This window comes from Hippocampus zosterae, chromosome 6, assembly GCF_025434085.1.
Source record: "Hippocampus zosterae strain Florida chromosome 6, ASM2543408v3, whole genome shotgun sequence".
Classification (NCBI taxonomy): domain Eukaryota; kingdom Metazoa; phylum Chordata; class Actinopteri; order Syngnathiformes; family Syngnathidae; genus Hippocampus; species Hippocampus zosterae.
In genome coordinates this window covers 10,912,430-10,935,479 of record NC_067456.1, presented here as the reverse complement: position 1 = coordinate 10,935,479, position 23,050 = coordinate 10,912,430, and the positions used below count along the sequence as shown (strand labels likewise).

At 40.2% G+C, this 23,050-nt stretch overlaps 1 protein-coding gene across 1 annotated transcript; it reads left to right on the top strand.

The window, feature by feature from the left end:
* The first annotated feature begins 5,351 nt into the window (after window positions 1-5,351).
* On the top strand, window positions 5,352-22,494 carry rasef (RAS and EF-hand domain containing). Its single transcript, XM_052068613.1, has 18 exons — window positions 5,352-5,702; window positions 7,164-7,508; window positions 10,996-11,142; window positions 11,230-11,320; window positions 12,444-12,539; window positions 13,058-13,135; window positions 13,225-13,340; window positions 14,977-15,045; window positions 15,159-15,225; window positions 15,428-15,501; window positions 17,014-17,329; window positions 18,093-18,251; window positions 18,345-18,495; window positions 19,205-19,286; window positions 19,387-19,501; window positions 19,689-19,796; window positions 21,064-21,140; window positions 21,568-22,494. Exons 1-18 carry the CDS (start codon window positions 5,509-5,511, stop codon window positions 21,668-21,670), a joined length of 2,388 nt encoding a protein of 795 aa, XP_051924573.1. The 5' UTR covers window positions 5,352-5,508; the 3' UTR covers window positions 21,671-22,494.
* The last annotated feature ends 556 nt before the right edge of the window (window positions 22,495-23,050 follow it).

Sequence of the window (23,050 nt, the reverse complement as noted above, 5' to 3'; positions counted from 1 at the left end):
TTCATTTCTTTCATCTTGCGTATGTATGGCCCAATCATTTACATTATCAAGAGCAGTGTCATAAAATTGTTATTTATTTAGTATTTTTTTTAGCCTGTTAATGAATTTGAAATCTAAATTTGACCTTTATATGTATATTCATTCATTCATTCATTCATTCATTCATCTTCCGACCCGCTTGATCCTCACTAGGGTCGCGGGGGGTGCTGGAGCCTATCCCAGCTGTCTTCGGGCAGTAGGCGGGGGACACCCTGAATCGGTTGCCAGCCAATCGCAGGGCACACAGAGACAAACAACCATCCATGCTCACACTCACACCTAGGGACAATTTAGAGTGTTCAATCAGCCTGCCACGCATGTTTTGGGAAACCGGAGCACCCAGGGAAAACCCACGCAGGCCCGGGGAGAACATGCAAACTCCACACAGGGAGGCCGGCGCTGGAATCGAACCCGGTACCTCTGCACTGTGAAGCCGACGTGCTAACCACTGGACTACCGGGCCGCCCTGCCTTGCAAATCAAAAAATAAAATACAAAAACATCTGACAAGAACATTTGTGTCTAAACTTGTCAGGGTCAAAATGAACAGTAAAACTACAAGGTAAAAAAAATCCGTAATGACGATCGTATTTGTGGATAAAAGCTAATCGTAAAATGAAAACAGAGGAATGCTTTAAAAAGGTGGGATGTCAAAAACAAAACAAAAATTTCCGTCAAAAAACATGCTCATATTTTTGAAAAGGTAAAAATTGTTAAAATTCCATTTTAATTCTTGTAATTTAAATAGTTTTAACCATTAGTTTACCAAAATATATTCCCACGGCAATTGTTTTATCTAATTTGTATAAAACAGAAATTCTTTTCTGTAGACAAACACATTAAGAGTGCAGTGCAGGACTACATTCCATTTTGACTCAATTCTCTGGGAACCATTAATTTTATCCATCCATCCATCCATTTTCTGATCCGCTTTATCCTTACAAGGTTTGCGGGCGTGCCCGCCATCCCATCCCATTAATTTTATGTATCAGTTATTCATTCTGGCCCTAATAGACATTACCAAAATGCTAATACTTTTGCACTGTACTGTATATAACATGATGTGTACAGTATTTATTTCGAGCAAGACTGTAGCTGATGCACTCCAACTGTCATCATTGTTCACAATGATACAATCACTCCTTTCAAAGTCAGTAAAGTGTTTCCTGCCTCATACAAATATGCATAACGGCGCGCAAGGGTGGGACCCAGCATGCATACGTAGTCAATATGCAGTGACAAAGCATTTATTTTTCCTACTGAAAACCAACAGAAGGGCCACAGCACTATGACAATGTCTGCATTGTCATCATATTAATTGGTGACGACAACATTTTGGTATTCCAAGGTACTTCTCGAAAGGTTTCATAGATGTACAGATCACTCACATGACTTTTTAAGAGCCTAAAAATCTGCATGTCCTTTTGTAAATATGATGTTAATCAGTGTCACCAAAAAAAAAGAACAGAAAATGAAATATGTCTCTCCCCTTTGTCTTGTCGGCTTGGCTGTCTTGACCATCATGAGAATGCATGAGACATGATTTGTTTTGACAGAGAAGGGCAAAGATAACAGTTAATATTAGCCCAGAATTGGAAATTGACTGACTACACGGTTCAATTTCAACTTAAGTATGACGATTTTTTTCCAACTGCCAAAATTGCTACGCTTTCGCCGCATCGAAACCCAAACTCAAGGCTAACGGAGCATGCTCGCATGTTAGCATGTAATATGACATTCCCCGCGTGTTTGAAACAAATTTGAATGATTAGCCAAGTGTGATTAGCATCGAGAATAATATGCAAATCAATGTGATGGAGCTTTAGATAAATGCGATGCTAACAATGCACACTCCCAGGTTTGCTAGCAGCGTATTCCTGCTCGTTTTAACAAGAACCCTTTGCCGTTTTGAGATTTAGCTTCAAGAATAACATGACGGCACATTAGCTTCGCTTGTAGCTCAGAATTTATGCTAACAGCAAATGGTATCGGCACCTTTTTCTAGCTCTTATTTTGAGCTGTATCACTTTCGAGTATTAGAACAAATTGACAGGTGACAATATGTTTGGGGGGGGGGGGGGTTGCAATTTAATTTTATAAATACACACACACACACACGTGTGTGGCATTCAGACACTATTTGATATCATACCCAAGTATTTTGGATGATAATTATTAGCAATGTTTTACATTACATTGAATTGTGTATAAATAAACATGATAAAAAGTGAAATTTATTCTATTTGAACTCAGGTGTTTGCCGTGATTAGGCATGGGGACTATGTCAGAGAGAGGCATTTCAGAATTGTGTAAGCATGTAGCAGAATGCAGTAACAGCCTGTTGATTTTTCATTCATCATATTGGTTTTATCGTTTGAAGCGACTCTGGGAGATTTTATTTTGAAACTTCCCCTTACCCTTCCTCTGGGACAACCAAGCCTTATGAACTTTGTGAAGTGAAACATTTGAATGTTTGTATGTCATTCAGAAGAAACTATGTGTTGATTTCTATATGTTGATACTGCCAGAATAAAGCTCCCTAATGTAACGTGCTGTTTCCTGATGTAGAGCACCCTAAATTCTTTTCAGGAGAAAAGACCTCAAATGTCGCACAGAGCTTTGGCGAGGATCAAATGAATTGTACAGTATACAGTTTGCTTTGCCTTTGTGATTTGTTTTAATTAAAGCTTCATTGTTAAGGATGTAAACAGATAGTCACGTGGATCGGATCGGTGTCCATCTGATGGATCTGGTGGGGTATTGCCCCACATACCTTCTACTGCAATTTTTGACCATTTTGACTGGTCAGTGACTTTTTACAGAATACGGTGGGCACGCACATTTTTTTTTTGCCACAAAATCCAATTTAATTAATTGAAATGGCACAACAACAGGAACTCCAAGAGCCATTTTGCGAATGGGTTTGGACCATGTTTTGAAAAGAAGAAAATATGTGCTTATGTTTCCTGCAAAATGATTTTTTTTTCTAAATACAATAAATGTGTTTGAAGATATGTGCTGAAAACATGCAAAGACGAATAATAATGTTACATTGAACTGTTGATATTTAGTGTTGCATGCTTTTGCCCCCCATTTCAGTTGTTGGGATTCTTTAGGTGCTGCTAAAACTATGTCCAAGGAGCCTTGGGTCGTACTTGCCTGAGTTGGACCTCGCCCACTTTTTACACACATACTGAGCACCGTCATTTCATCAGTGGCTATCACCCATAATCTTGAGTTCCTTTCTAATAATAACCATTTCTACCATAACGGCTTGCTATCCCCCCCCCCCCCCCCCGCCCCCCCGCCCCGCCACATTTACAAATCTTTTAAAACCGCTTTCATTATTATAGTAATTGTAGATTCCTTATTTCCATTAGACGCAAAGCTTAAGTTTTGTATTACCTGTACCTATTTGACGCTTGAAGCAAGATCAAACCTTTGCCACATATTTCCCATCAGTCTTTCGAAGTAGCCATTCTGTGTGGTGGTGCAACTGAAAGTGAGTGAGGCAACACTGGAAGATGTCGTGTGTAATTAATTTGACTTCAGGGCATGTGCCCGTCAAATTCTGGTGAGTCAATGCAGCACTTGCCCTATCATCAAAATAGCCCCTTTTTGAAGACAGGAAATTAAATTATTATTGTTATTATTATTATTTTAACTAAGTTAAGCCAACATTCAAATTGACATTCCGCCCCAAAAAGCACCAATGGAACCCAAATAGCCCACTTCTGCAAAGTCATCACATCACATTGGTGTTTAACCCTGAAATGGCTTACTGCTAATTGTGGTCACTTCTGGCACACAGTGCCTTGTATATACCCCTGCTAATTCATTTTGCACCCTCAGCCACAGATCCCTGGTACTGCGAGTCATGAGTTTTTTGCACTGGAGTGGAGGATGGTGGCTCTTGTCAGCTTGAGGGTACAAAAAATAAATAAAATGCCATCACCAATCTAGAAAGAGGCACAAATCTTGTGATCTGTAAAAAATGAGGAACGGACACTCCTGGATGTGCTGAAACAATAAATAAATGAATAAACGACATCAGGTAAGAGTTTTCGTTACTGTTGCTTCCTCGTTCATTCAGTCAAGTTGCTTCTTTGACTGGCTACATTCCGTTCACGTCACTGTTCATGGAGTCAAATGAATGTGTCAAGAGTATTAGTTTTTCTCCACACAAAGATTTTCGGTCGGAAATAACGAACACAAGATTGGCCTGTTTCGGACAAATCTACTAGTAACACTGAGAGAAAGATAATATTTAGGAGAATTTTATATGACATAAGATAGTCTGTCTTTTTGACATCCTAGGTCAGAAAGTGCCAAAATGAGTACAAAAACAACTTGATTATCGTTTTGTCGATACCTGACCTTAGATGGAGAATTTATTGTCATACTACTAGCCAATATTACCCCTGGGCCGCTAGCTCCTGTTTGTAACATTTACTGTATATGGGCGAATGGTGGGTGGTTATGTCACAACCACATGGCATGTTCTCATGGCGTCAGCACATCCAACGTGGTGGCGAACAAGCGCACCTCCTTCAACAAACATGTCGTCAGATAATCCTGAGATCACACATAACCTGCAGCACACCTGTCTTCGTGACCTTTTGTCGGTGAATGGCACACAACTTTGCAAATGTTGTAAATGTCAAAATTGTCAAGCGCCAGCAAAGGAATGGAACACGGTCATGAATGGAGCAACCCATTGACTCAAACACAATAATGTCAGTGTTTTGTAATTAAATCCCAAATCTGTGCTAAAACAGTTCAGGTCTTGCTCAGGGAAATGGAGTTGCTTGGCAATCACTGGATGTTATGAATGTGATTGAATAGCCATGACATATGGGGTCCCTCAAGGGTCAATCCTTGGACCTCTTTTGCTCAGTCTGTACGTTACCTTTGGCTCAAATGATTCAGAACATCAATGTTGGCAATCCATGAAACAGAGCTATTTTTATCAATGTAACCAAAAGACAGCAGTTCAATTAACTTTTTGTGTCATTGTCAAGAGCAAATCAACAAGTGGATGAACTAAGATGTCTTGAACCAAAACAAAACACCAGAGTTATTGTTTTCAACAATAAGGAGGATTACTGTTAGACAATAAGAGGTGTCAGTGTCTGCCAGGTTGATAAAATAATGAGCTGGTCAGACCTGACTTTTAGCAATCATATTAAAATGGCATTTTACCTACTGAAAATTGGTTTTGTTTGCCTGCAGGGTTTCTTTAAATGTGTTGTTCATGGACTTTTTTTTTCCACAGAAAGTTTCCCCTTCAGGAGTGTTCGCATGTGATGAGTTAAGAAGAAGCACATGAGCATCAAGGCTCATATAAAAAGTCACCGTATCATCTTTATTTGCAGTGGTGGGGTATTTTGCATGAGCGCACATGGAGTCTTCAGAAAAAGCAGGATAGTTTTAAGCTAAACCCCCCTCCCAAAAAAAAAAGGGAATAAAGATGGCAACGGCTTCAGCAAGAACCTTGGTGGAACGTCGGCGGGGCTCGCTTTTCCGAAGTAGCAAAGAAGAAGAACTGACAAGGAAAGACAATGACTCTTCCACTTTAGCGGATGTCGGCGGCGGGTGTGGAACATTCCGAGATGGGGAAGATGGAGAGGAGAACGTTTGTCGGATGGAAACTGTTAAAGCCAGGTCAGAGAATGTGGTATTTAAAATGAAATAAATTCTGCTTAGCAGCAGATGGCCACATACGGAGATTAAAGGTAAAATCTTCATATTTGCGAATTTGCTTTGGAGGTAAACTTGGATTGTATTTTCTTCCTCTCCAATGCATACATTGTTTAATACACACACACACATATATGATGTAGTTACAAAATCAAAATGTCTTAAAAACACTCTTACTCACTGTTCATTTTGGACTGACATATCATTCTAACAAATATAACATTCTCTTTCTCTCGCATCTCCAAAGCCATCACTGTTCAGAACCTCGCCCCCAAAAATGCCATGTTTGTTGAGCAATGAGCATTGAACTGTCGAAGAGAGCGAGTCATTTACAATACTTTAAATTGTTGGATAATTTATTCATAATAAAAAAACTAATTACTAAATAACAAAATTTCAAAATCGGAATTTTTTTCGCCCCTTAGTTCATAGTGCACACACAGACTATCAGTCCAAAGTTTGGAAACACCCTGAATCCTGAACTGTAGATTTAAGTCATCGACATTATGAATAAGTATTGATAGATATTTAGTTTAAAAAAAATGTTAATTAGAAAAAGAATATGTTTGTTATGTCGTTAGAATGTTTTTTTGTTTGTTTTTTTAGAATCTTCTCACTAAGCACCTTTTGCCCATATAACAGCTCTACTATAGGTATTTTCTCAGCCAGCTTAACGATGTGGCTGATGCGTCATGACCGAGAAAGACTTTCAGTTCATCGCTGTGCATTAGCAAGACTTAATAGCAAACCACATTTTTTTAATCGAAAATAATCAACAGCAGTAACTCCAAGATCAGTGAATGCCTCCTGCAGAAACAGCTCCGTCCAGAAGAGCGCAACATTGGGAACAACAATCCTGCTCTGATCTCCCGAACGTCAAGGCTCACCAGTTTTGATTCTGGTCACATGACAGCTGCAATGTGACCTGAGGGCTCTTTGATGTCAATTTCTGTCGACAGCAGGTGGCCGTAGAATGTCAAAATGGTTGCGCCCTTTGACGCATGAGAGCGAGAGAATTCACGAGATGAATACTTATTCCACAATATTCATCAGTGTTTAGACTGACTAACTGTAGTACGTTGAACATATTACTCAAAAGAAATATTTTGCATTGACTTCCCCTTCAATAAAACACTCCTTCATACTTTATTGCTGCGTTTTTCCCGACAGTTTTTATTTACTTTGCGCCCCCCCCCCGAAAAAAAAAGACATTTGACTCAATTTATTGACTTATTTTAATCCTCGGGAGGGAGGGAATAAGCCCAGAGGCTTGTGAACACGCCTCACGCACACGCACACACACACACACACACACAGGTACAGTTGTTGGTGACTTACCTGAGCATGAGAGTGCACATTTCTTGGAAGTGTTTTTGAAGTGGAACCGAGGGGGAATACGTGTTTGTTTGTTTTTTTCCGCCTCAGCGTGCCGCGTCCGGAGGTGATGAGCGCCGAGGAGCGGGAGCGTCTGCGCGCACTCTTCGATGCCTACGACGCGGACCAGTCGGGCAGCATCGAGCGCGACGAGTTCTTCACCATCTGCACTGAGCTGCAAGTCAGTCCCAGCGAGGCCGAGCACCTCTTCAACCGCTTGGACGTGGACAAGGACGGCACCATCACGCTGCCCGAGTTTATCAGCGGCTTCCACGAGCGACACCGCATGGACTTGGAGCAGGAGCTCAGACAGGAGGAGGACGACGAGGAGCCGTGCGCCGTCGCCTGGGAGGACTTCGCGGCCCGGCTGGGCGAGCAGAGCAAGTTCATACCCAAGTTAGTACAGTTGAGCCATCGGCACCATACACAGGCCGTTTCGGGACAAATACTCACACATTTAAGTACAAGTACAGGTATTTGAAGAACTACCGATTCTATTCTTTTCGGACCACTGAAATGGAAGAGAGAGACTGAATAGTTAATCAATAAAAAGTCAAAACAGAGAATTCACCAAACGTGAAAAACAAGTATCAAGGGACCACAAATGTCAATAGATTTGGAGAAGCAAGATATTCCCAATTTGTGGCCTTTAAAAAAAAAACAAAAAAAGGGTGAACTGAATGATGTGGTCAGCTAAGAGAATGATTTGTGGCGAATGTTGTCTTCACTTTGCTGGCAAGCTGAATTCTTGCGGTATTTGTGAGTTACAGAGCGGTGCGGATCAAGCAAAAAGCAATAGTGTGATTGGGGCAGGCTATGTGGAAGGGGCATAACTGCGGCATGGATGTTGAGATTAATTAATTAATTAACGAACTAACTAACCAATTAATTCATTCATTAGTTGATAATACACTTATTCCCCTCATGTACATTGCAAAAATGACAACTGTCGCTCAACGCCATGATGCCATATGTGCCAATCATCGAGATAACAGGACTCAGCTGGTCAAAACAAAGCACATCCGTTGCCGTTATTGGTTAAAAAAAATTAAAAAAGGTCAGTAGGCGTGCACAAGTTGCCGCATCGCCAAATCAAGCCCAATTATTATACTGAATATCTCACCTTTCCTGAGCAGATCACATTGGAGCAGTCCCAAATCGACACTGTGGAGAACTACTTTGAGTCATTTACATTTTAATCTGGCTCTTGCCAGGTTAGTTGTGTTTTGTGCCAGCCTAAATATCTCTGCCTAATTTTATAACACGTATTCTTCAGATGAGGTCTATATTTTGTTGTTGTTGTTGTAATCGTCATTTATTGTGTTGATTCATTTTCCCCGAGTCCGTTTCCAACATTAGCAAATCTGTGGGAAGAGGTTGTTTTGAACCTGAGTCAACATTGGCAAGTTTTTGGTTAAAAAAAAAAAAGACTGTGTTTTGTGACTGTTTTTTTTAACCTTTCTTAAAAATCCAGAAACAGAAATGTCACAAAGACATGAGTAATGCAAGTCCATTTCCAGTTAATGGTCTGTGATTACATCATAAATGCAGTTGACTTTAAGAGCGAACTAAACTAACTTCAGTGAAATCGACAGATCTCCCCCCACCCCCAATACAAAATAATGCAAATGCTATCTGGAATTGCCTGGAAGGTCCAACTTGCCAGACTTTAACTGTGCAGGCAATACTTTAAGTAACATTGTCACATAACTTTTTTTCTCACACACAGTGTTTGGTTGTACATTTTGTCTGTGATGAATAGTTTAATCTCAGGAATTGATTTGGATTGGATGGTAATTTGGGGTAGGGGGGGTTACGAAGTGACAAATCAAATTTCGTGCTGTTGTATTTGGCGAGGTGAGCGGCGTGTTGCCGATACCTCATTCACATGAACAACAATCAGTACTTTTGAGTCATTGCATCTCAAGTCAAGACCATGTAAATCGTCGAGTCTCTTTTTGCGAAGTCACAAGTTCTGAAAACAGTGAATGTAGTCAATTCGAATTAAAACCAAAAGTAGCAATAACTGAATGCACAACTAGAAAAAAAAAACAGACTACACAGTCTGCCCAAAAAATAAAACCTAATTAAAAAGACAAACTAGTGACGCTAGTAACATTAGCGTCAATCCGCGAAATAGAGCACCGGAAGTGATCTGAATCGCTTTCAAACAAGAAAGCGAACAGGAAGTGTTGCGTTAGCCAACAAAATGTTGCTGACTTACCGGCGTTTGATAAATGTGCCTTGTTAAGTGGATAGCAGCAACTCCGGTCCTCGAGGACCGCTTTCCTGCACGTTTTAGATGCCTCCCGCTTCCAACACACCTGATTCAAATGATCAGCCTTCTGAAGAGCTTCTGATGAGCTGATCGTTTGAATCTGGTGTGTTGGAAGAGGGAGACATCTAAAACATGAAAGCAAGTGGCCCTGGAGGACAGGAGTTACCCCGCCTCTGGTGTAAAGTGTTTTTTGTTATATACATTTGACTATTCAAGGCCTGAAATAAGCGGTTGGTAGTTTGCAAGTCAAAATTTGAAATTTGGGCCTCATAAGAACACACGGAATAGCAAAAGCGAAAATCTCCGATTTTTGATTTTCCCAATAATTGATCGACAGAGACAGTCCCAAAAAGCTTTGCTGGGCTTGTCATATGTGGTGCTTACGCCTCCTACACTTTGTTAGTAGGTGAGGCCGAAGCAAACTCGGTGCTACGTAAGCCGTACCAGCTCCCTAGCAAAGAGCTTCGACTCTCTACCAACGCAGCTAAACACGTTGCGGAGTCACTATTAAGTCAGTAACCATGTTGGCGAATAAGCTACATACACTTCAGACAAGTGTTGTTCTCATGAACGAATGACGAGAAAAGGTGGAGAAGCAGTGCTAATCGCTAAGCTAACGTATATTTGACAGCATGTAATCCTTTAACGCCGGAATTAAGACCTTGAATGTTCAAGTACACTTTTTACAGAGGTCTGTCTGGAATAGCGTTAAAGTGGATCTTATAAGTGTGTTCTACTGTCATTTTAATTTTTGATCAAATGTAATATATATCATTGGAGGTAACGGTAAGCTATGTTAGAGTGTTCCGCTAATGTGGGTAAGAATGTATACCTTTATTTAAAACATTGCGTGTGGGCTGAGTCATAAAACTCCACGGCTGAAAACGAATCCCACTCTGCCCCTGCTTGGAGATTTAGGCATTTTGTGTGTGTGTGCGTGCGTGTTTCTGTAGCGTGAGCCCCAGGAGGCCTGACATGGGACGGGGTTGCTGCACTTCAGAGGACATTGATTGTCACAGCGGTAATGTGTGATGCACAAGAACTAAAGACGGTCTTTTCATTCCTGATCAGCTGACGGAGTACATTTTGACAAAGCGTGTTTTGAATGCATCAAAGACGAGTTCACATCCGTGAGGTAAGAAATAAATGTAGAGACGTAAGGGAAGTTTGAAACGATCCTGAATGTTCCCTCTGGGCATCATCCAGAACAACACTGAGTGGATCAATTTCAGCTTGTGTATGTTTGTGCGTGTTTTTTGTTCATAGTAAACAAGCGTGTGCCGCCGCGAGCTGTTGGCAGACGGCGGCCATGTCTGTGTGCTGAGCCTGCCCTGTCAGTCAACAACAAGCACGACATTACGGATACTTTAAACACTGCCATCAACTGGTGGTATACATACACCAAATGCTTCATTCGGCACAGCCGAGAAATCAAATTCAGTCACTTACCCATTTTTTTAAGACCATTTATTTTGGATGATTGTGCCAAAATCGAGTAAATGGATCTTAAATTTCGCCATTTCAGCATCTCATTAGGCCACAGGGCAGTGAACCTAGCAGATCCATGAACAGTAACGTGAAGTGTTCATTTTTATTTTGTTGCAGACATGATCTAGTGGCGACATTGTACCAGAACGTCAGTGTGAACGAGCCTCGGCTCGTCCCTCAGCTGGAGAAAGTTCTGCTTAGTTTCATCAAGGAGATCAAACAGCAGAATGCCGAGATGGAGAACTTGGCGCTGGCCATCAGGCGGTAAGTGATGTGCGCGCGCGCACGCACACACGCACGGTCGCACGCACACTTTTGTGCTGTTTGAAGTAACACAATGTTGTGTAAAAGAGCACAGGATCAAGCATCCATGCAGCTCAGCGAGATGGAGGAGGAGATGGACCAGCGCATACACACCACCGAGAGGAAAACGCGCGAGCAGGTGGGACACTTCATTAGGTACACCATCACCGTCCTACGGTAGCATCAACGTATCGCCTACTGTTGACTGACACCGTCAGGGGGACCATTCATTTAACCACAAAAGACTTCCAATTTTTTTTTCCCACTTGTATAACAGTCAATAAAATGAAATGCTTATTTTTAATGTTGCCTGTGCAGTTCTAAAGATGTTTCTAATATTTTGGTCACCTTATTGGTCTGTGCTGTTTTTCTTCACGTTGATGCGCACTGAGCAGTTTGTTCAGTTCTTCCCTAATGTCAAACAAAAATAACTGATATGAGATCAGATTACCGATGGAAGAACAGGACTGCTCCTTAACTGAAAGAAGCGTGACATCATCTCAAATTGAGGTCATGTAAATAGGTGAAAACTAAGTTAAATATCAGACGTTCAGAAAATCTTTAACATTCTTCATACATTATTTCATCTTTTTGAGTTTTTTTGTTAATTAAAAAAAAGTTTTAAAACATTTATTTTACAGTTGTGTATTATGAAAGAGAATTAAACATCCATAATAATTATCCTAGCATATATTGCACAGGCAATACTAACATTGTTTCAACACAACATGATGTCTAGTAGTGTGTGTGTGTGTGTGTGTGTGTGTCTGCGTGTGCGTGTGCGTGTGTGTGTGTGTGTGAAAATTAGTATGTTAAAGTCCGTGCTGACTTATTCACCAACACTAAAAAATCTAGAAATTTGAAAAAAAAAATAAGAGTCGCTAACTGTAATTTTTTTTTCACAATGGTCCACTCTAGTTGCGTTCGGCTGCTTCTGTTCAGCGGGCCTCACTTACTCACTCACTCACTCAACTCACTCTCTCGTTGTGACATAATGTATGATCGCTATCAGTGTGTGTACATACAAACTTATGTAAGCGGACCACATCGACGCAGCTGACTCAGGATCCGCTGTTTGCTTTGTGACACGCCAAATTAGAGGCCACTTATTTTGGACGTGGCTTATCAGTCGTTCTAAAGCAGAAGCTGATCACAGGAACGTCCACAACACTTCACTGAATCTTCCTTTATTTCCGATCATTTGAGAAATATGTGATTGATTGATGTGTGTATTGTTGTTGTGTTTGTGTTTGTGTGTATAGGAGAAAAAGCGAGGGGAGGCGGAACTGGAAGAGTTGCGAAGAACTTATGAGACAGAAATGTGTGAGCTCCAGTGTAAAATCCAGAGGATGCAAAAGGTAGCAACTTTCATTTCTTTTCTTTAAAAAAAACTTGTTTAAGTTAAAATAACTCATCAAAATAGATGTTTTATGAGACCATGGTAATACCTGCAAAAATCCTACTGAAATATTTTTTCAGTGTTTTATCATTACAATCAAGATAAGCAGAAAAAATTCATTGTGTTGTTGTCGTGTTTTTTTTTTTTTTTAAATTCAAGTGTCCAGTACTTTGAAACGACTTCTGTCAAGGGAGCCACACATAAAGCATGATACTGTATCATCGGATTACAAGAAGCTGGAATTTTACGAAAATAACTTTATTTATATAAAGGTGAATACGATATTCATATCGTATTTCAACATTAAGTTGAAATACGATATGAATATAACGAAAATAGCCACAAAAAACAAACCCATAGTGCTCCATCTAAAATTGGCATCCATTTAGCATGGTAATTTCGTGATGATTTTCAGTTGGTTTATTAACTAAAATCATCACGAAATTAAATCTGATCCACACTAAACATGGCGCACAGATCGAGGAGAAGTACAAGAACATCACAGTGAAGGATGAGAGTCCGGCCCTGAAGAAGAAGATCAGCGAGCTCACGTTGGTAAGACTGCTGCAAACAACCTTTTTTTCTATTTTTCTTGAATTACTGTTGCATTTTGAGTGTACACCACCGCGTGTTGCTCTTTGTAGGAGAATCAGCGGTTTAAACAGGAGCTACTCAAGTCCCAGACCAAAGTGGCGTGTCTGCAGAGTGACATGGACTCACTCAAGACCGAGCTCACCGACCGGAGCATCAACTTTGAAAGGTTATTTTTCTATGTCAGACTGTATTGATTTTAAACAAGGAGCGGTTTATGTGGATTACAATTGAAATTATCTGTTGTAGGACAAAGGCATAGTCACACAAAATAAGTCACATCTGGTAGCTACGCCACAAATGTCAGCACTAACACAACTTCTGTCCTGATTGATCCGCCATTGTTCAAGACCGCTAGTAACAAAGTTATAGACAGAAGCTAAAGATCCCACTTCCTTGAACAGTAACTTAAGTACAGTACTGATACTGACGCAAACACAACATGTCTCCTGGCTGGTCCAGCAAAATTGTAGACCGCCACACAAGATGACAAACTTATATTCAGAGGCCAAAGAAGTCACTTCTTTGTTAGCACAGATGCTAGCGCTAATACAACAAATGCCGTGCCCTGGCTGGTCCCCCAACATGAAGGACCACTACAGAAGGCAACAATGACACAGTCAGAAGTGAAATAATACCCATCTCTGTACAGTAAGCACGGATGCTAGCACTATCAAATCTCAACGTTATTTATTACCCATGACAATTTGACATTTCGTCACAGATTTTCAGCAAGGATCGTGAAAGACGAAAACACATGATTTGATACCTAGGGCCACATAAAATGATGTGGCGGGCCGGTTCTGGCCCCCGGGCCTTGACTTTGACATGAGAATGCTGTGTAATGATGCAGCTATTGGATGCAGTTCAACTTGTATCCGGGCCAAAGTGGGGTAGTGATCCTCTAGATTTAGCAGCTGGAGCTCTGGTGAAAATAGTGGTGCACTTTATAGTGCATTACTTCCACTTAAAGGACTGAAATGGAATACCAATCTATCATGCCAGACATGTTTAGGATTTTTTTTTAAACCTTGGTGAAAGTTACCTCAAACTTCTCAATCAGCCTGAGTCATTTAGGGTCAGAGATGGACAAAATCTCCCCCCGTTAATGTCGTCTCCCAGAGAATAGGGGGAGTTTTCCTTTTTGTCACGGGGCGAAACAGGATATCCTGGAGCGAGTACAGACACACAGTGTGTAGTTGCCTAGCAACACAACACAGCGCAGGCAGAGCAACCGTTCTCTCCTCTGTCTTGTTTTTCTTATCAAAAATGACACAGACAATCGGATTGGGGAGCCACGGCAATATGAATGACATGCGAATCATACAATCGCGATTGTCACATCCAATATAAACCTATACAATTTAAAAATAATATATCAGCATAAAATAAGTTTTCGTTCAGAAACAATAGAAGATTTAAAACGGTCAAGGACAATGAAGTTTAAATTCCTGTAAATGTTTGTCCTGAAAAAAGTAATTGCAAAAAATTGAGGAAAAAATGTAAACAAATGATGTTTTCAGGTCAAGTGTCAAAAACTTCAATACAAAAATACAATTTAAAAAAGAAAGATTTTTGGGGGGTTGGTGCAAAAAATAGTGTATCAAACAACAATCAGAAATATTGGCTGATGTAGACATTAATATTATCGCTATTTAGATTTATCTGACCAATAGAAAACACATTTTTACTCTCCTCCAAAAATTATGTGTAGCCCGAAAGGTGTCAAATATGCAATCTTCCTCAGATGAGGAAGAAATATCACGACAGTATTTGTTTATGATTTAACTTGATGTCATTTGCAGAGACGAGGAGCTCATGAAGCAGTTTTCTGAGGAGCGGGACATCCTGGAGAGCCAGATTGAGATCCTACAGTGCGTTGCACGTACACATAAGAAACTTCATTTTACGTGAATTTCAGAGAAGTCATAATATTGTAAAAAAAAACATCAGAACAATAATTATCATTTTTCCGCGTGTTCAAAAGGGAAGCCAACAGGAAGCTCCATGACAGCAATGATGGCCTGAGAGCCGCTTTGGAGAGGACCGCCAAGGTAGGGAAGAAGGGTGGGGAAATATTTTTTTATTCATTCTCATATATTTTATGGATTTATTCTATTAAATGCATTTTTAATGAACTTACTGAAAATAATAACATTTCATATAATATTGGAATATTATTTTCATGGAGTTTGTTTCAGAATGCTGTGTGTGTGTGTGTGTGTGTGTGTGTGTGTGTGTGTGTGTGTGTTACAGTCAAGTAACAGCGCCACCAAGGACAGACTCAGAAGTAAAAGCCTGGCCTGCCCGTCGCCATACGCCCTTGACAGGTGAGACTGAATTTCTTGCTATGAATGTCATCCTAATGCTGCTTTTCCATCCATCCATCCATTTTCAACACCGCGTATTCTGAAGAAGGTCACGGGGAGTTGCTGGTGGCAGAAGGCAGACGACAACCCTGAACTGGTCGCCAGTCAGTGGCAGGGCACATATAGAGACAAACGACCGTTCATGCTTACATCCACATCGTCACTGAGTGGCAACTGATCCTACGCTGCCCGCATACAAGTCAGGCGAGTGTATCACAACACCATCGGCGACTGCTGCTTTCCGGCTCGGAATATTTTGCAAGTATGTGTCTCCGGGTAAAATTAATTGGATTGTATTTTAAGGAGTTTACTCCAACACAAATGCCCGTAAAGTTGTTGTGTGGCGCCCCCTTATGTAAAGTCACAAAAAAAGAAATGAGCAACAGACAGCAGTTTTTTTTGTAGATGGAAAAGTCTCATTGACCCACGCCCGAAATCTGAACCGACAGTCAGCCATTGTGGTCTCATACCTCGACAAACTCCAAATGGAGAATTAATTTGACTGAGTCAAAATCAGTCAGGTATCGAAGACAGATGATAGAGATTTGCCAACGCTTTCTAATGTGGGCAGAGTCTGTCAAAGCCATTTTGATCTGCCATAAAAAAGGAAGTGTAAGGACCCGTTGAACACAAATTGCACCTTTAATTACTTTTATTCATGAAGCAGTTTCCTTGCAAAAGTTTTGTGTACTTAAGCGTTCAAACTTGATGAACCAGATTTCAAAAGCGCCCTCCAGCCATTCAACATAAAAGTCATCCTTCTATTGCAAGGATGGGCAACTTGCAACCATGCACTTCCTAAACAGTTGTGTAACAAGCGCATACGTGCAAAATGCGCTCACACTGACACCTCATGACAATTTAGAGTGTTCTATTAACCTAGTATGCATGTTGTCGGAATGTGGGAGGAAACCAGAGTATCCTCAGAAAACCCACACAGGATAGCCGGAACCGGAATCGAACCCTGCACCTGTGCACTGTAAGGCCAACGTGTTAACCAGTGCATGCTGCTCCTCATCTCAATCAAAGTGTTAATATTGATGCACTATACTTGTCCTGCATATTCCAAATTTGCACCAAAAAATATATGATGGAGGCCTCCTCACATCATATATATAGGCAGGCATAAGTCATTTCTGCCATCTAATGGTGAATGGTGATATTACAACAAGAATCTACAGTCAACCCCTGTGCTTTCGCAGTTAGGCACATGCGGATTCTTATATTTGCATGTTTTTATCTTTTGTTGTTTTTTATAAGGATATTTCAAATGTTGGATTTTTCACATTTTTTACTTGATTCCAATCTTTCCCTGTTTATTTTTTGTTGAAAATGTCTAATCAATTTTACCAGCGTTTTTTGATATCTTATTTCACATTTTGGATTTTTTAAACTTTTTTTACTCAATTTCAAATTTTCCCTCAGTTTTTTGGGGGAGAAAATGTAGCGTGAATTTCTGCTTCCTCTTGTCAGGTTCTGCCAGCGTCCTGACGACTTCTCCATTTATGGCCGGCGACCCAGCAGCGACTCACTGGCCCTGGCGCTGTGCGACCCGGGCCTGAAACGGCGGAACAGCAGCGAATGTGAGGAGGACAGCCTGCCTGAAATCTACATGGACAGCGGCCTGTCCACTCTACGAGGCTCGCACGGTGGATACGACTCAGAGCAGGAGGTCAAAGGCCTGGAAGAGGAGGAGGAGCAGGAGGAGGACGAGGAGGCAGAAGAGGTGACCAAGAAAAGGGAGGAGTTTGTTGCCAAAAGCTTGACTGAGGAGACCTCTGACACTGAGGTGACGAATGAATTATGCAAATGTTCATTGTTTGTTTTAACATTTGTACACAGTATTTGTTCCTATATTTTAATTTTTAACAATAAAACCACCGCCTCATTTTTGATGATGACTTGTTCCTGTATTTTAATGTTAGTTTTGTGAAGGAGCAAAAGAATAAGAATAAGAAACCCGTTGTTCGTCTCACAATGGAGAAATTCCCAATTTACAGCAGCAAAGTAATGAGAAGAAGAAAGTAGAAGAACAAAAAGTGTTGCTGAAAAAGGCAGCCACTATTGCGGCGCCATCTTGAAGTCAAAATAAAATAACAAAACAATACAACATCTGAAAAATGACTGTCAATATTTTATATCATATTTTGACAAACAGCCCACAGAAAGGACGGAGCAAAGATGTGAACACCTAATCGCAAAAGTGTGAGGCAGAAGTGCTTACAGCTTATCCCTGATCAGATGTTGAGTTGATTGACAAGTTGAGCAAAAGCCATAAAAAATACCTTTGCTGCCCTCTGGTGTTCAAATCAAGACTCAACAACATACAAAAACAACCCACTCAAAGTTGAGCAGACAGCCACATCCTCCAATTTTTTGATGCATACTATTAGGTCACCAGTGGATTTGATTGACATGCATTTTTATTTTGATGCGCATAAAAAGGCCACTACATTCGGTACACCGGTACAATGTACAATATACGGTAATTGTTGATGGATGCCGCATATGTCTGATATTTGCTTGTGTTGTTGTGTGACTTGACACGGCAGCCGGCAGAGACTCAAGATGGCGAGTCAGCGTTTGGTTCTGACAGCAGCTCCGTTCTGGACTGGAAGCCGTCCGAACCTATTCGGGCGCCCGCCTCTACGGACCAAACCACCACCGTCCCCACGCACACCAGAAAAGCCATCAGCGCCATCAGTGTGCAGGTGAGACTCACAGGTCAAATTTGACCTAATCGGCATGGAAAGGTTCAAGCAGTGATATAAGACGGTGGGATGTCCCCATGTTTTTGTCCTTAGAGGGAGGACAAGGACGCTGGCGACTTAGGCTACATGACATCCGAGAAGGCTTACAGGATCGTGATGGCCGGAGACGCCGCCGTGGGCAAGTCCAGCTTCCTGCTGCGACTCTGCAAGAACGAGTTCAAACTCAACTCCAACGCAACCCTCGGTGAGATCAGCACCTTCCAATCAATGCTTTGTGATGATCGAGTTTGAAGCCATCTATCGGTCATGATTTGAAGCATAACTTTGAAAGCAATATGGTGCGAATTGATAACTTGTAACCTGATAACATGATCAGCTGTCCATGAAAGGGTTAAAGTGACAGCTGATTTAAAAAAATGAATTGACAATGTCTATTTTAGGACTCAATAATACCAGTGAACCAACCAGGGTGTTAGCATATTCTTGTAGAAACTTTGTCGGACAATAAAATGTTTAATATTGATTCACATAACACCACTAGAATCATTTCTTTTGAGACATGATTACATAACATGTGAATCATGGTTTAAAATAACAGAATGTAGAAATTTCATTTTTAGCACATATGTTGTATATCATGATATTTTTTACACCTTTTTTAAATATTGTCTTCTGTTTATATTTATTTACAAGATTGGCAAAAATTACTCTGCATCAAGAGCCCTGGTGCAAGAAGCCCACATTTTTAATTCAGTCAATAGACCAAATCTTTTTTTTTTTTACTGTTTGTTTAATGTTTTGAAATATAGATATATTTTTACTTTATTTGATTCTTGTGTTTGATTATTTTTAGTATTATATCTGTGATTACTGTGTGACATCCTGATTTTTTTTTGTTGCTGTTTTTTTAAATATAACAATAATTAATATTACTTATTTTATTTTATTTTCAGGCGTGGATTTCCAAATGAAGACGTTCATGGTAGATGGCGAGCCCACTCTGTTACAAATATGGGACACCGCTGGACAGGAGAGGTGTGTGCGGACTAGTGTGTGCCCTACTGCGCGAGTGTGTGTGTGTGTGTGAGTGTGTGTGTGTGAGTGTATCACGTTATGAATGTTATCTTGTGTCCAGATTCCGCAGCATCGCCAAATCTTACTTCCGGCGAGCTGATGGCGTTCTGCTGCTGTATGACGTAACATGTGAGAGGAGCTTCTTGAACGTGAGGGAGTGGGTAGACATGATCGAGGTACGTCTGACTTTCACTTGGCAGTCTAACGTTTGGATGTTTATTCTATCCTTGTTTCTCTCTTTTTTTAAACAAGCAGCAGATATGTAAGTGTTATCAGGGGACGCTTGTCTTGTGTGATGATGCTTTGCTTTGTGATTTGCAGTGATGTTGTCAGTGATGCGCGTGTGTGTGTGTGTGTTGACAGGACATATCTCAGGAGGACATCCCCATCATGCTGGTTGGTAACAAGTGTGACCTCAGGCAAGGGGCGGACAACTGTGTGCCCACCAGCTATGGCGAGAAGCTGGCAATGGCAAGGATCACCGTTGTGATTATGATGATGATACAAACATAGAGTCAACTCTCAATCTTTGTTGGGCATAGAGACCAAACACTGATGCAAAGGGCAAAAATCCAATTGCCGCCCACACAAAAAGTTTTGGAACCGCCATTAGATGCCCATAAATGGCAACAATGCCCTTTTTTCCAAAGTTTAGGCCAGAGTAAAAAAAAATGAATCTCCACCCTTCAGCTCAACACAGTTGCTTGGCACCAAGGTGCCACCACGTGACGGACGGCAAAGCATTCATTTTATCTAAGGCGAGTTTTTCTGTGACTAAGGATCAGAGGTGTCAAATCCAGGTCCAGAAAGTAAAAAGTAAAAAATGTGTTTGGCTTTAGACAAAGGTGCCTCTGCTCAAACGGCGGTTAAACAAGCTCCCCGAGATGGATGTATGAATAGATAGAGGTTTCTTTTTTTTCTTCCAGACAATAGTCTCTCTCTCTCCATATATATAGATATATACACCCACTGTATATAGCATTACAGTGATCCCTCTGTATTTCACGGTTCATTTATCGCGGATTTGGTGCATTATGAATTTTTTCAAACATATTCATTTAAAAAACAAGCATAAAAAAAAAAATATATATATATATGTATATATATTTTTTTCCATATACATGGAGTACAGTCCTGTATATGTTGGCTCTATGTGACTCACTGTTTTGCAGCTTCTCGCGTAATGTTTATGGACTTTTTGCGGACTTAAAAAAAAATATATATCTTTAAAAACCTGTATATGTTAATTGGTCGCTACTTCGCTGATTTTTCTTTATCGCGGGTGGTTTTGGTCCCCATTAACCGTGATAAACGAGGGATTACTGTATTCAAGGTCTAATAATACTAAAAAACTAACTGAAACTAATACACTGCAACTCATTTTAAGGAAGTGATTTCCTGTAAGAAAAATAAAGAAATGGTGATCTTTTTAACCCTTTTCATGCACCCTGTCACCTGATAACATGGTAAGCGGTCCACTGTAGCCACCGCTGTCCCTGAAAGGGTTAAAATAATTGTCCATTTTACAGAAAACACCCAAAAAATTGAACCACATTTTGATTTCTTTTACGTATTAATAATTTCATTTCAGGCCTAGAATTGAATGATCTGTTGAACAAAGGACACAGCCGATTTTAGCAGAGGTGGCCGGCATCCGGAGGAAAAAAATTTGACTTTGGTCATTAGTTTAAAAGGCCGACGATATAATACTTGTCTTGTCTCATGTTGATTCCATCAGACCTACAACACTCTGTTCTGTGAAACCAGTGCCAAAGATGGCTCCAACATCCTGGAGGCTGTGCTGCATCTTGCCAGGTAAAAGCTTTGCTGAACCTTCAGAAGTGTACAACCACATACAATCATACCCTAATTTACGAGTGCCCCAACTTGCGAGTATTTTCTGAGCCATCGCCTGCATTCATTACATTTTTTTATTTTTATTTTTACATTTTACAAAATGTGACTTACTAACGAGCTTCAGCTACACGGAGTGTTAAAGGTACACATCCAACACATGAATACTACAGTATTGTGTACAATTTATTTCTTATTACCTTTTGATACAATACAGAGCTATTTGCCTTTGTTAAAAATGTCATTAAAAAATTGTGGGAGTTTTTTGGTCATAAAAAAAAAATGCAATGACAAGTTGAATCATCACGTAAAGGTACCTCTGTATTTCTTTCTTATCTTAAGGGCATATTTTTGCCATTCAAATCATGTTTCCTGTCTTGTGACTCAGGGAGCTGACCAAACACGCTAAGTTGGACCAGACGGCACATTACCAGTCGCTTCCCAATTTAGACGCACCCAGGAAAAATCCCAATTTCTTCTGCTGCAACTGATCCACTCGTTGGGTCTGGATTGCTACTGATGTTGGGCCTGGATTTTTCTTTTTCTTTTTTTTAAGCAAAATGCAGCAAAAGGAACAAAGACTTTGTTGTTGTGAAGACATTTGAAGTGACTAGAAGAGCACTTCTATGCAAGCAGAGCACTTCTACTCAACACAACTGCAATTTTTGTCATTAAAAAAAATTACACTATGTACTGAATTTTTGGAGGTGTTTTTGCCTTTTGGAACTCTTGGGTTCATCTCATGTTGGTCTCTGCTTATTTGCCATCACTTCCCGCACTTTGTAGATCCGATGGATGTGACGTGAATGCTTTAAGAAGTATGTGAAAGTACCCAGTCGGCAAAGTGAAAAAATGAAAAAAATGCATAAAAGACACAGAATTAATATTTGAATAAAGTGCAATTCATTTAGTATCCGCTAAGGGACACTGTTTTGACCAGAGAAGAAGACAACCGCAGCCTCAGTACGTCACTGAGACAGACCCATGACAGCAGACGCTATCTATCCACTCTCACGTTTACACATTTAATAGCACTCTCCTTAGTTGGTAAGGTATAGGCAGAGATTACTTTTAGATTTTATATGCACGTGTAAATGGTTTAAAACTTCCTTTCTTTATAAATCTGGTTTAATCATAAAGTGCATTTCTATATTTCTCAAGACCAATTACTTGTTAAAGTTTGTAACATGGGGATCAGTTGCAATGCATAGATGTGAATGATAAAAGTAAATTGCACATTTGTTGAAGGAAATGTAAAGTGCTTCATGAAATGTTTTGTAAAAGATACGTTCATTAAATTTCAACATTTTCCAAATGTTCTTGTGCTTCTTTGTACCAAAACAAAGGAAAAACATATTGTTTTGGTTGTTTATAGCATTAGCATCATTTTAACATCTACCGAGGCCGTATGTGGCCCATCATGTGAAATGAGTTTGACACCAGTGATGTAGAGTAAGGCGTTTTTAGCCGAAAAAAAAAAACAATCATGTACAGAAAGGTGTTTTTAGCCGAAAAAAAGGACCATGTATAGTAAAGCGTTTTTAGCTGAAAAAAACGACCGTGTATAGTAAGCCATTTTTAGATGGGGGAAAAAAATGACCATGTATAGTAAGGCGTTTTTTGACGAAAACAACCCACCATGTATAGTAAGGCGTTTTTAGCCGATAAAATCGACAATGTATAGAAAGGTGTTTTTAGCCAAAAAAAAACGACCATGTATAATAATGCTTTTTTAGCCGAAAAAACGACCACGTATAGAAAGGCGTTTTTAGCCGAAAAAAACCTACCATGTATAGTTAGGCGTTTTTAGCCCCAAAAAAAAACGTCCATGTATAGAAAGCCGTTTTTAGGTGAAAAAAAAACGACCATGT